Below are 12,259 nucleotides of genomic sequence, written 5' to 3'. Positions count from 1 at the left end.
TGTGGCTTGGGCCAGACGGCTGTAGCAGCTGAGGCAGGCTCTGGGTGGGCTACTTCCAGCTGAAGGCCGTCGGCTGACCACACTCCCAGCACCTGGGTGGCAAATCCCTTCTCCAAGGAGGATCCGTGCTGAGCATCTCCCTGTCTGTGAAACGGACCAGCACCCCTTCCACCGAGGCAGTCTGTCTTTCTTTCATTTTTAATTATTTTCATTTTGAGTTATATTAAAACGCAAAAAAAAAAAACACTCTTTCTAAATGCATAAAACAAAAGACATGGGATTACAAAAGAAACCAATTGTATTTATATTCAAGTATCAAAATGTTGAAAGACGTTTTTGATATAGTCACAAATGTGCTTCTTTATTTAAAGCATTAGATAACAAGATCTAGTGGCAGGGCCAATAAAGGCCGTAATTTCAAAGTGATGACGAGCCTAAACAGGGTTTAGAGACATTTGCAATAGCTGTAATGTGATAGGAGGACGTCTGTCATTTCGATTTGTGACAAAGCCACAGGTATTGCAAATTCCACTGTGGTTTGTTGCCTGCCTCATAACTGAAGGAAAGCTGAATTTCAGTTAGGGGTTAGAGAAAACAAAGCTCTTAAGCATCTGAGTTCCAGGTGCGGGGAAGTGGGTGTTGGTGTGGGGAGTGGGGGTGAGGGGTGGGTTTCATGAAATTTAGGTTCAGAAAGAGGAGACCTTCCTGACAGAGGGGACGAGGATGCAATGTGGTGCCCCAAGAGGCCCAGAGATGGAAAGTCCTGCCAGAGCCTCTTCTGGCCTGGAGGGGGAGTGCCCACCGTTTTCCCCTCACTCCCAGCTACTGGGAATGGGCTACATAGTACTTGATTGAGCCACACTGCCCCCAGGCCCCATACTCCCTGTCCCACCCTAGCGGCCCAGGCCACCGCACCGGCTACCTTCCCCCCGCGCAGCATTCAATATCGGCGCCCGGTCCATTAGCCCTTAGCTGACGCAGTGACCTTGACCTGGCCGGGTCTGGCCCCTACAAATGAGGGCGCCCAGGACCTGACCCGCAGCGACCCGCTGTGACCAGTCATGCAGCGACCCTCTTAGCCAGCACTCCGCCCGCGCGGCCCCCAGGCATAAAAAGGCCGGGCGAGGAGCCGGCCGCAGCCACCGACCCGGACCCAGCGCACCCGCACCATGGCCGGCCCCAGCCTCGCCTGCTGCCTGCTCGGCCTCCTGGCGCTGACCTCCGCCTGCTACATCCAGAACTGCCCCCTGGGCGGCAAGAGGGCCGCGCTGGACCTCGACGTGCGCAAGGTGAGCGCCCCAGCCCTGGTCCCCCCGCGCCGGGGGCGCAGGGACCCGCAGCCCAGGGTCGCCCCGGCCACTCCCTTCCCCGCGCCAGACCCGCCTGGGAACGAAGGAATGTGGGAGACTTTGACCCCCCTCCTTTGACCGTTCTGGGGCCAGAACAGCGCCAGAGCGACCCCGAACCTCCGGGGCTCCTCTGCCGGCCCTCGCCGCCCAGAGGGGCCCGGACTCCCCGCCCGCCTCACCCTCCTGCCTCGCGGGTCCCCCGACGGAGCCCGGCTCGCCGCCCCGGCTGCCGGCTCACCCCTGCCCTCCCGCCAGTGCCTCCCCTGCGGCCCCGGGGGCAAAGGGCGCTGCTTCGGGCCCAGCATCTGCTGCGGGGACGAGCTGGGCTGCTTCGTGGGCACCGCCGAGGCGCTGCGCTGCCAGGAGGAGAACTACCTGCCGTCGCCCTGCCAGTCGGGCCAGAAGCCTTGCGGGAGCGGGGGCCGCTGCGCCGCCGCCGGCATCTGCTGCAGCCCGGGTGAGCCGGCGCCGGGGCGAGGTCGGGGGCGCGGGGCCGGGGCGGGGGCCTGGGGGCCGGGGGACCGGGGCCGGGGCGGGCCGGGGCGGCCCCTGACCTGGCGTCTCCTTCCAGACGGCTGCCTCGCCGATCCCTCCTGCGACCACGAGGCCGCCTTCTCCCAGCGCTGAGCCGATCGGCCCCGGACCCTGTCGGAGGGCACCCTTCGTCCCCTCCATAGCCACCTCCAGAAATAATGAAAATAAAATAAAGCAGATTTTTCCCTCTCCAACTCGACTCGCGTCTAAGTGTCACAGCTGGGAGGGGAGGGTATGGGGTGGGCGTCGGTGGGGGAGGGACGGTAGAAGATCGCGCCCGGCTAGCCCTGCGTCCCGGCTCCCTCTCAAGAGTTCTGAGCAGGAATTCGGAGCCAAGGGGAGCGGCGTTGGGTTCTGCTGCCCCGGGGAGGGAGGGCGCGCTGTTCTCTCGACAGCGATCTTCTACGGGGTGGAGGAAGGAGGGGGACCACAGGGCGGACTCCAAGGGAGATGGAAACAGCCCCCTGCTGACTCCCAAGAGAGCTGGGGGCCTACAGCAGGCTGCGCTTGAGAGGAACTTTCAAAGGTCCAAAGCGACAGAGCTAAGGGTCTGACAGGGAAACAGAGGAAAGGCAAGTGGTCAGTGGAGAGTGAATGACTTCCTGATGTCGGGAAGGAGGCTTGAGTCACGGAGAGCTGGCCGAGGGGACTGGAGCTTGGCTGGGGCAGCTGAAGGCCTGCATGTTTCCGGGTTCCAGACTCTCAGACAGGCCACAGGCGACAGTTGGTGTCTCAGAAGAGGTGGCCAAGCTGGGGAGGATGGCTTGAGGACCAGCACCACCCATGCCTGTTGCTCATTGTCCTGCCAAGGAGGCCCTGGGTCCCCAGTGCTGGAGTGAACACAGCAGCCCTGCTCCTGCCTGTGCAGTAAAGGAATGTGGCAGCATTGGGGACCTGCAGGGCAGGGACTCCTGGGAGCCCCCAGCCACAGAAATGACCACAGAACACAAAGGACAGGAACAAACAGAGAGACTCCCTCAACCTACTCTTCTCACCTATTCCTGGATCAAAGACAGTTTTGGGAGTCAATAAAAGCCTGATCCTTCTCCAGAACACCCACCCGTGCTCTTACCCCTGCTGTGGGCAGGCAATTTCAGAAGGCCCATGGCCACACTCCCGCTCCAAATAAAACAGGAGCATCACTATCTGTTAGTAATTTTAAAATGTTATTTCTGTGGCTTTCTCACCCCCTGGAGTGTTACCATGCAAAGGGCACGATCTGCTCACCACAAGACAAAAGCCAGTCTGTCAAGAGGCAAGATGGTGGCAGAGAAAGGGCATTTTATTAAGTGATGAGCTAGCGGATCAGAAGATGGTGGACTAGCATCCTAAAGAACCGTCTTAAAGGGGTACAGAATCTTGAGCAGTTATACAGGCTAGTGGGCTATAGGGGAGGGGGTCAGGGGTGTTGACCCAGACTGGGAGTCGCCACATCAGATCTTTCAATTGTCATCGATGATGGATACCAGTATAGAATCTCTGTCCAGGGGTTATCACATTCCTAGGGAAGTTAAAAAAGTTATCTTATCGCAGCTGAGAGGTATATCTGTAAGCAGGGGCCATAAATCCATAAAGCATGTGTGTCTCCTGGAGGGTGCGTATCCAGCTGTGTTAGTCAGAGGTCATTCAAAGTCAGAGTATGCCTTCTTTTCTACAATATGGCTTCCCTTATGTCAACCCTGTGTTGAGGCCGAATCAGAAGGACTACAGAGCAACCGGAATGCGCTCAGCTGCCTCCCACCCCACCCGACACCGAGCAGTGTGTGGGTTCCACAGACAGAGTGGAGAGAGATAGTATACTAAAGAGGTCTGTAAGCCTCTTTATATAAATTACAAAAACAGGCAGAACTAAGCCATGGCGCTAGAGGTCTTGGGTGGGGCAGTGACTGGAAGGGTTGGGAGGGGGCTTCTGGGGTGCAGGTCATATTTCTTGGCCTGAGAGCTGATAAAACAGGTGTGTTCCATCTATGAAAATTCATCAAACTATGCAAATGTGATTTGTTGACTATTGTATTATATTATACTTGAATAAAAGTTTTTTAAAATGAAAAAAAGATTATGATTGCTGAGAAGTATGCAGAGAATAGAGATGAGGCTTTTGAAAGCCCAGTGGCCAACATCTTAGACTGGGGCTCCTGCTGGGCCTGTCCCAGCAGGTCCCTCCTCCGGCCTCCTATTTGGCGAGGGAGGGGTGGAGGGGGCGTTAGTCACTGAAGGGATGAGAGATGAGTCAAAGTGGGTCCTGTTCAGTCAGCTGTGGTGAAGTATGTGATACATACACATGAGTATCTGAGGAAAGTCGTCAAGGTTCTGTGGTCCCTCAGAAACCACAGACAGAAAGGGGAAGTGACCAGTGGGAACTATACTCCTCCACCAGAGATGTGGTTACAGTTTGTGCTTTTCCAAGCTTGTCCACCTGCCACGTCAGCAGGAAGCCCAGGATCTCCCCTGGGACCGCCCTCTCTGCCCTGAGTGCCCTGCATACCCTCCAAACCCCAGTGGCTAACACAGAGCAGAGGGGTGTCAGCCCAGCTTTCCCCACCCTTGGGAGAGAGTGCAGAGTCCCCCCATGGCCTCTAGCATCTGCCCACTGTCCCATTCTTTCCCTGGGATCCAAAGGCCGGCAGTGTTTTCTTTTCTAGCTTCAAAAACACAGGGTCCAATTAATACTTCTTTTCTTAGGGATGTTCCAGAGCTGACATCATCCTGGGTCCCACGGACGAGCTGGGGAGGAGCTGGGAGAGTTGCTGAGGAAACGCATGCCAAGTGACATCGTTCAGTGGCCAGATGGAGCTCCTTGTCATTCTTCTCTCTTCTCTGTTGCTCGCTCCCAGGGGCCTTGGTCCTCGTTGGAATGTCCCCTTCAGACCCGCAAAGTGCCTGGGGCTTGTCCAGGGCGGTGGTTCCCAACTCCCCCTTTGTGTAATTAGTACTTTGTGAATTCACTTTATTATCAGGAAGTGAAATTCCTAGATAATATGCCTACCTACACACAATTTCAAAAATATATAATTAGTCCTAGCAGGGATATAAAGTAGACAAAAGGAAAGTAATTTATTAAAAATAACATTATTTTAATATATAACTAAACAAGCAAGGCTACACTAGGTGATATAGACACAAAAAAGTCATCTGATGATGACACCTGCTTGTAAGGATTACAATAGAAAGAGTTGGGAAGCTATTCCCTGCAAGAAGTTCAGGAATATAAGACAGTAGAAGGCCATGAGGATCCACATTCTCTTTTGCGCCTTAAAAAAAGACAGACTCAGATGTCAATGAATTGCAAAAAATGTATTCATGAAATGTTTGGGGAAATTCGAACAGTGCCTGAATATCTCATGATGATAATATACTGTTGAATTTGCGATTGGGGTTTGTGTGCGTGCGTGTGTGTGTGTGTGTGTGCATGTGTGTGTGTGATGACAATCTGTGGTCATATTTTTAAGAAGAGTCCCTCTCTTTTGAGATGCACAATGCAGTGTTCACAGGGGTGGGGGTAGAAAAGAAATAAGTGACCCCATGTTGATAATGAAGCTAAAGGGGTGGGGTACCCGAGGGGTCTTTGTCTATTGGTTCTACTTTTTTGTATATTTGAACTTTCTCATAATAAAGCTAAAAAACAAAAAGATTGTGGTAGAAGTAATTCTTCTGATATGAAAAGATGCTTCAAATTTACTTTGCTAAAAAATGCACAAATTAGTACATATGGATTATGAAATGATACTAATTTGTAAGATAAAAACGCGTATGTGTGCATACCTGGGTACTGTGGGCAACGTCGGAGATGAGCTCTTTGCAGCTATGGGAAGCTTTAGGACAGAGCTCTCCTGTCTAAAAACTATAAACTTCAACTGCATCATCCAACACTTATTATTTGTTTTTTTTTAAGATTGGCACCTGAGCTAACAACTGTTGTGAATCTCCTTTTTTTTCCTCCTGCTTTTTCTCCCCAAATCTCCCCAGTACATAGTTGTATATTTTAGTTGTGGGTCCTTCTGGCTGTGGCATGTGGGATGCTGCCTCAGCATGGCCTGACGAGCGGTGCCGTGTCTGCGCCTAGGATCCAAACCAGGGAAATCCTGGGCCGCCAAAGCGGAGTGCGTGAACTTAACCTCTCGGCCATGGAGCCGACCCCCATCAAACATTTATTGCTATGATTTATTTTTATGTCACACTGTATGAGTGAGGCCCTCCAGAACAAGTTTGAAGGGCAGCATTTTCTGTTTTCTGTAGGGGTAAGCAAGTTCGCTTATCTTCCATACCTACTAAGGTTGGTGTAGTTTTTAAATCTGGAATGGTGTGGAATTATACCAAAACTTTTTCCAGCATCATAAATGATGATTGTCCATGGGGCAGAGGTGCTGATATTTCTTTCCATGTAGAGGGGTTTCCTTGAGCTAATACTCCTCCCTGGGGAGAAAGAAGCAGCTGATCTGATGGGGGGTCTGCGAGGAAAGGAGTGTGCACAACCCCACCCCTTCCTCTCTGATTCCTCTTGGGATCCGCCTGCCACCCCAGGAAGCACAGGCTAATGCAGAAGCTTAAGGGGAAAGTGCTGTGAAGCCCTTGGTGCCTGGGACGGTGAACATTTCTAACTTGTAAAGATCCCTAACTTGTTACTCAGCTTTGTGAAGCCCACTTGCTAGCAGATTTCTTTATTTATTTTTATTTATTTTTTTAAAGATTGGCCCTGGGCTAACATCTGTTGCTAATCTTTTTTTTTTTCCTTCTTTGTCCCAAAGCCCCCCAGTACAATTCTATTACTATGCAATTCCCATCAAACTCTCAGAGGATTTTTTTTCTGTAGAAATCATTACGTTGATTCTAAAATTGGTATGAAAGGGCAAAGGAGCTAAAATAGCCAAACCAATTCTGAGAAAGAACAGAGTCGGAAGAGTCACTCGAGCTGATTTCCAGACTTTCTATAAAGCTACCGTGTTCGAGACAGGGTGGGGCTGGAGAAAGGATGGATCTGCAGATCAATGGAGCAGATTAGAGGCCAGAAATGGACTCACATGCAGATAGCTCAAAGATTTCGAGAAAGTTATGGAGACGATTGAGTGGCGAAAGAATAGTCATTTCAACAAACAGTGCCGGGACAAATGGATGTCCAGATGCAAAACACGAACGTCGAGCCGTAGCTGGCGCTCTCTACAAAAACTAACTCAAAACGGATCATAGTTCAATCTGTTTAAAACATATAAAGCTTTGGTGATCACGAATAGAGCCACTGTGAACATCCACACGCAGGTTTTTGTGCGAATGTAGATATTCATTTCACTTGGTAACTACCTATTATATTAATGGGGTTGCTGAGTGAAATGGTAATTTTAAGGTTAACTTTATGAGAAACTATGAGACTGTTTTTCAGAGTGGTTGACTGATCTTGCATCCTCACCAACAATAGCTGAGAGTTCCAATTGCTCCACATCCTTGTCAGCAGCTGATATGATCAGCTCTCTCTTGTTTTTTTTTTTTTTAAAAAAGCCCTTGTAATGGATATATCACTGTGGTTTTAATTTGCATTTTCCTAATGATTAATGATGTTGAACACCTTTACATGTGTTTATTTGCCATCTATACATCTTATTTGGTGAAGTATTTGCTTCAATCTTTTGCCCATTTTAAAAGTTGGGTTGTATTATTATTGAGTTTGGGGAGGTCTTTATATATTCCGGATATAAGTCCTTTATACGTCATGTGGTAGTAAATCTTTTCTCCCAGTCTGTGGCTTGCATTTCATTCTCTTGATATTGTCCTTTAAAGAGCAGAAGTTCTTAATTTTGATGAATTCCAAATGTATCAAATTTCTTCTTTTATGGCTTTTGCTTTTGGTGTTGGAGCTAAAAAATCTTTGCCTATCTCGAGGTCATAAAGAATTTCTCCTGTATTTTCCTCAAGATGTTTTATAGTTTTAGATTTTACATTTAGCTCTGTGATCCATCTTTTAAAAACCAGCTGCCCTTCCCACCTCCCTCCATCTAGAAGGGGTACTAAATTCCCCTTAGGTCTGGTCCTGTTCCAGCCCTTCCCGGACCTGGGGACTGGCCCTGAGTGGGCCGCAGTGGGGCAGAGGCAGGAGGCCACGGCAGGGATAGAAGCCTGCAGGGCTCCTACACAAACACACACACACACACACATGCTAGACTTACTCATGCTGGACACTGACCTGGGTCAGGGGTGAGAGCAAAGCGGAGCTCTAAGACAGAAGACAGCCTGATCTTGGCTTGGCACCTGGACCCCGGCCAGGGCTAACTGAGACTGAGTCAGGAGGCTCTGCCCCAAGACGGGGTGTTGGGGTCAGGGCTCAAGGTGACTCCTCTCTGCCTGTGCTCCCTTCTGGCCTCCAAATCAGCAGAGGATTCCAGAGGAGATGTAGCCCCGTGTGGCATCAAGTCCTGGAGCAATAAATCCCAAGTAGAGGATGCAGAGAACAGAGCGGGCAGAGAGAGGATGAGAGGTAATGGAGGGGTGAGGGGGCAGAAGAGGCAGGAGAGGGAGGCAGGGTGACAAAGAGAGAAGCAAGAGAGGGCCAAGGAGCTGGGGGGCGGGGCAAGAGAGGGGAGTGCCCCGGAAAGGGGATAAAGGGGAGGATGAGATGGAGGGGACAAAGGACAGAGAAGAGCAATGGCCAAATGCCAGCGGATATCTGCCCTGAAGCTGCATGTGTCAAAGGATGGAAGGTCCTAACGTGAGTGCGCACGTGCGAGTGTGTACATATGCCTGCCCGTCATCGTGTCTGTCATCTCTGTGTTTCTCTGGGTGTGTCTGTGCTTCTGATTGAGTATCTCACGGTCTGGATCTGTGACTGTGGTCAAGAATCACAGAGCACATCCCTAACAATTATTCTCTTGTCCATGGTCCATGTTTGTCTCAGTGTGTGTGTGGTTTATGTAGCTGGAAGGGGGTGGGGGGAACGACGAAAACATGTAGCTAGGTTCTCAGTCTCCCACACTGGCTGAGGGGCCCCAGTGGGGGGAGTTCAGTTTCCTCCTGGACAGACTGCACCTGGCCCTCTCTCTGCTGGCTCGGGGGTGATGTTGCCTCCCCGACCCCGCGCCCCCCCCCCGCGGCCCCCCCCCCGCCCCCCCACCCCCCCCTCCGCACTCCCCAGCGCAAAGCACAGCCTTGGATGAAATAGACAGTGGACTGGGAATCTGGGGACCTGGGTGGGTCCATGAAGCTCTTTGTGCCTCAGTCTCCTGGGATGTAAATGGGGACAGGAACTCCTGGTCACCCCTTGGCTGTCGTTCCCTTCTGCCTTTCTCTCTCTCTTCTCTCCATCACTCTCGATGTCTCTCTCTCTCCATCGTTCTACTATTTCTGTCTCTCTTGCTATCTTGTTCACACGTGTCTTTCTCCTTCTCTGCCTTTACTTCTATCCCTCTGCCAGAGGATCCCCGAACCCAGCTCCTCCACGGCCAGTCTCGTCCTGTTCCTGTCTCTCCTCACCCCTCCAGGTCGCCCGGTCCTTAGTTTTGTCTAGAACTCTGCGGGCCCAAGATCTCTTCCCCTACAGGATCTGGGGACTGGCTGGGGCGGGGGCTGCGGTGTCCGCGATCCATCTTCCCACCACCACGCCCCCCGCCCCGCTCCCATCCCCACCCCGAGAGACGAGACGGAGACAGACACCAGCCAGTGCATTTTAGAAGGTTTATTTTTCGTGTTGCGAGGGCGGGCGGGGCGGCGGGGGCTCAGTAGACGCCGGGCTCGCCGGGCTCGGGCGCCCCGGCCAGCTGCACCAGCCGCAGCAGCAGGGCCCCGGTCGGGCCGTCCAGCTGGGTGGCGTTGCTCCGGTCGCTGGCGCGGGCGCGGCGGGGGAGGCCGGCGCCCTCCCGGCACTCGGGCTCTGTCACGCAGCTCTCTGCAGGAGGCACAGTCTGAGCGGCGGCGCGGGCGGCTGGGGGCGCACCTCGGGTGCCTGCACTGCCCGCACCGGGACCAGACCCAGATCGGCCCGCCCCGCCCGCCCCACCGGGTCCCGGTGCCACCCCGCCCGCCCTGGGCCGGACCCAGGCCACCCCGCCGCGCGCGCACCGTCGTTGCAGCAGATGCCGGCGGCGGCGCAGCGGCCCCCGCTCCCGCAAGGCTTCTGGCCCGACTGGCAGGGCGACGGCAGGTAGTTCTCCTCCTGGCAGCGCAGCGCCTCGGCCGTGCCCACGAAGCAGCCCAGCTCGTCCCCGCAGCAGATGCTGGGCCCGAAGCAGCGCCCTTTGCCCCCGGGGCCGCAGGGGAGGCACTGGCGGGAGGGCAGGGGTGAGCCGGCAGCCGGGGCGGCGAGCCGGGCTCCGTCGGGGGACCCGCGAGGCAGGAGGGTGAGGCGGGCGGGGAGTCCGGGCCCCTCTGGGCGGCGAGGGCCGGCAGAGGAGCCCCGGAGGTTCGGGGTCGCTCTGGCGCTGTTCTGGCCCCAGAACGGTCAAAGGAGGGGGGTCAAAATCTAAACTCCCTTTGTTTTCAGGTGACTGAGGACCGGCTCTCGGTGACAGCCTTCAGCATCCTCCCGCTCCGTTGAGGGCGGGGTTTCGCATGGGCTGCAGCATGGGGGAGACCTTCCTCCTCTCTCGGCTGCCCACCACCCACCCCCTAATCTAGACCTTTCTCCCCTGCCCCTTGGCTCAAGCTGGATCTCTAGCACCTCCCTCCCCACCGCGTGGCGCGGGAAGGCGGGTGGGGGTGAGGCGGGCCCCCGCCTGCCCCGACACATCCAGGCCCTTCCTCCCATTTCCTGTCCCTTCTCCAGCCTTGCCCTCCACCCCCGCCCCCCAGCTGATGGGCCTCACTGGAACCCTGACCTCTACTTACCTGCCTGTGGACTAACCACGTGAGTGGCAGAGGCCTGAGCCCTAGAGGGGGTCATGAGGCACCAGGGGGGACTCAGGCTCCCAAAGGTGCCAAGCAGAGGGAAGGTGGGTGCTGCCCCCCTACACACCCTAGCTTGTTCACTAGCTCAAAATTGAGCCGCCTGTAACCTGGAAAGAATTGAACATGGTAACTGGATTTCCTTCAGCTCTGCTGAAAATAGAATAAAAGGAAATCGCCTGGACATGCAGCACGAGAGAATTGGGCAAGGTACCCAGCAGAACTTTCTTACAGGGTGCTTGGGTGACACCTCCCACTCAAGCAAGCTCAGAGAAATGGCCTGCTTCTGTCTGGGGACGGGGAAGCCAGTGGCTAGGAGAGGCTGGGAGCTGGATGCAGAAGGCCCCGAACGCCAGGGTGGACAGATCCTCTGCTGCTCCAGCCAGTCCTGGATGATAGGCACCCATGGGCGCAGAGGAGGCTTTGCTGCCCAGTTCTCCTCACCTAGGCCCAAGCCCAGTTACTGGGGAAACGTCTGTTTCCTGCACCCCTTGTCTAGATGAGGATGGTTCCAGGAAGCCCTGCCGCACACCCTAGCCTGCTGGCAGCCTGGTCCCCTCTGCCTGGCCATGCCAAGCCTCTCTCCTTCTTCTGGGCACTCCCCTAAAGCCTGCCTCTCCCACGACATCGCCCTTGCCTAGCCCTTGCACTGTGGTACTGGCCCTGGGACTCGGCCCCTTCCCGGCAGCCCTCAGATGGCTGTGGTTGTACCTGTCTCAGCTCCAGGTCGGACATGGCCCTCTTGCCACCCCTTGGGCAGTTCTGGAAGTAGCAAGCGGAGGTAAAGGCCAGCAGGCCGAGAAAGCAGGCGGGCAGCATGGTGTCAGGCATCCTGGCACAGGTGGGCACAGTGAGCGATGCTGCTCTGTGGACTGTGCTGCGCTGCCTTCGCTGGCTGCCTATTTATGTCCGCAGGTGTTCCCCCAGAGGCGACGTGGCCGCCACCCCCCTTCCCCTGTGGCTCCCCAGGAGCCCACGGCCACCAGGTCCCAAGGCGTCAGCAGTGATTCAGGCATCTGGGGACACACGTGGGCCTGTCTGTGCGGGGAGGGGGGGCGGCAGGGGGAGTGGTACCGGCCTCCGGGCTGTCATTGGCAGCAGTATGGCATGGTGTGACAGGAGCTGTCAAGACTGTGATTGCGGCTCTCCGGACTCAGGGAGGGGGACAGACAGGGGTCTCCTGGAGACCGTCTCCAAGCTTTCTGGCTGCCCAGAAGAAGCTGGGGGTCTGTGAGCCCTGTCCCTTGACACAGCCCCCTGGGAATGGGGCAAGGGGGACCCCAGGGGCTGGTATGTATGGAGAAGTGTCAGACCCTGGCCCAGGAGTGGTGGGGCAGGGGACAGTCAGGTGTGCGGGACCCCACTGGGAGGCTTAGCCTTATGAGAAGACAAGTGACCAAGAAGGGCACACACCCAAGGTGGTGGGGACAGAGGGCTTTATCCTGGCTGCCTCAGGAAAGGGAACTGCTGCCTGCAGCCCCGTGGTAGTCCATGGGGCCGCAGTTATGGAGGCA

At 54.9% G+C, this 12,259-nt stretch overlaps 2 protein-coding genes across 2 annotated transcripts; one reads left to right on the top strand and one right to left on the bottom strand.

The window, feature by feature from the left end:
• Positions 1-1,040: 1,040 nt before the first annotated feature.
• OXT (oxytocin/neurophysin I prepropeptide) lies at positions 1,041-2,077 on the top strand. Its single transcript, XM_070588450.1, has 3 exons — positions 1,041-1,289; positions 1,605-1,806; positions 1,921-2,077. Exons 1-3 carry the CDS (start codon positions 1,170-1,172, stop codon positions 1,974-1,976), a joined length of 378 nt encoding a protein of 125 aa, XP_070444551.1. The 5' UTR covers positions 1,041-1,169; the 3' UTR covers positions 1,977-2,077.
• A 7,448-nt stretch (positions 2,078-9,525) lies between these two features.
• AVP (arginine vasopressin) lies at positions 9,526-11,636 on the bottom strand. The gene is made up of 3 exons (XM_070588449.1): positions 11,457-11,636; positions 9,924-10,125; positions 9,526-9,750 (listed from the first exon to the last, which is right to left on the bottom strand). The coding sequence occupies exons 1-3, from the start codon at positions 11,574-11,576 to the stop codon at positions 9,581-9,583; spliced, it is 492 nt and encodes a 163-aa protein (XP_070444550.1). The 5' UTR covers positions 11,577-11,636; the 3' UTR covers positions 9,526-9,580.
• Between the last annotated feature and the right edge of the window lie 623 nt (positions 11,637-12,259).

Source organism: Equus przewalskii, chromosome 21 (assembly GCF_037783145.1).
Source record: "Equus przewalskii isolate Varuska chromosome 21, EquPr2, whole genome shotgun sequence".
Classification (NCBI taxonomy): Eukaryota; Metazoa; Chordata; class Mammalia; order Perissodactyla; family Equidae; genus Equus; species Equus przewalskii.
This window is presented reverse-complemented; position numbering and strand designations above follow the sequence as displayed.

Coding starts and splice junctions, on each gene's coding strand:
- OXT (XM_070588450.1), top strand. CDS start 1,170: ATGGCCGGCCCCAGCCTCGCCTGCTGCCTGCTCGGCCTCCTGGCGCTG. Junction 1,290..1,604: donor TGGACCTCGACGTGCGCAAG/GTGAGCGCCCCA, acceptor CCCTCCCGCCAG/TGCCTCCCCTGCGGCCCCGG. Junction 1,807..1,920: donor CGGCATCTGCTGCAGCCCGG/GTGAGCCGGCGC, acceptor GTCTCCTTCCAG/ACGGCTGCCTCGCCGATCCC.
- AVP (XM_070588449.1), bottom strand. CDS start 11,576: ATGCCTGACACCATGCTGCCCGCCTGCTTTCTCGGCCTGCTGGCCTTT. Junction 10,126..11,456: donor CCGACCTGGAGCTGAGACAG/GTACAACCACAG, acceptor CCCTCCCGCCAG/TGCCTCCCCTGCGGCCCCGG. Junction 9,751..9,923: donor CGGCATCTGCTGCAACGACG/GTGCGCGCGCGG, acceptor TGCCTCCTGCAG/AGAGCTGCGTGACAGAGCCC.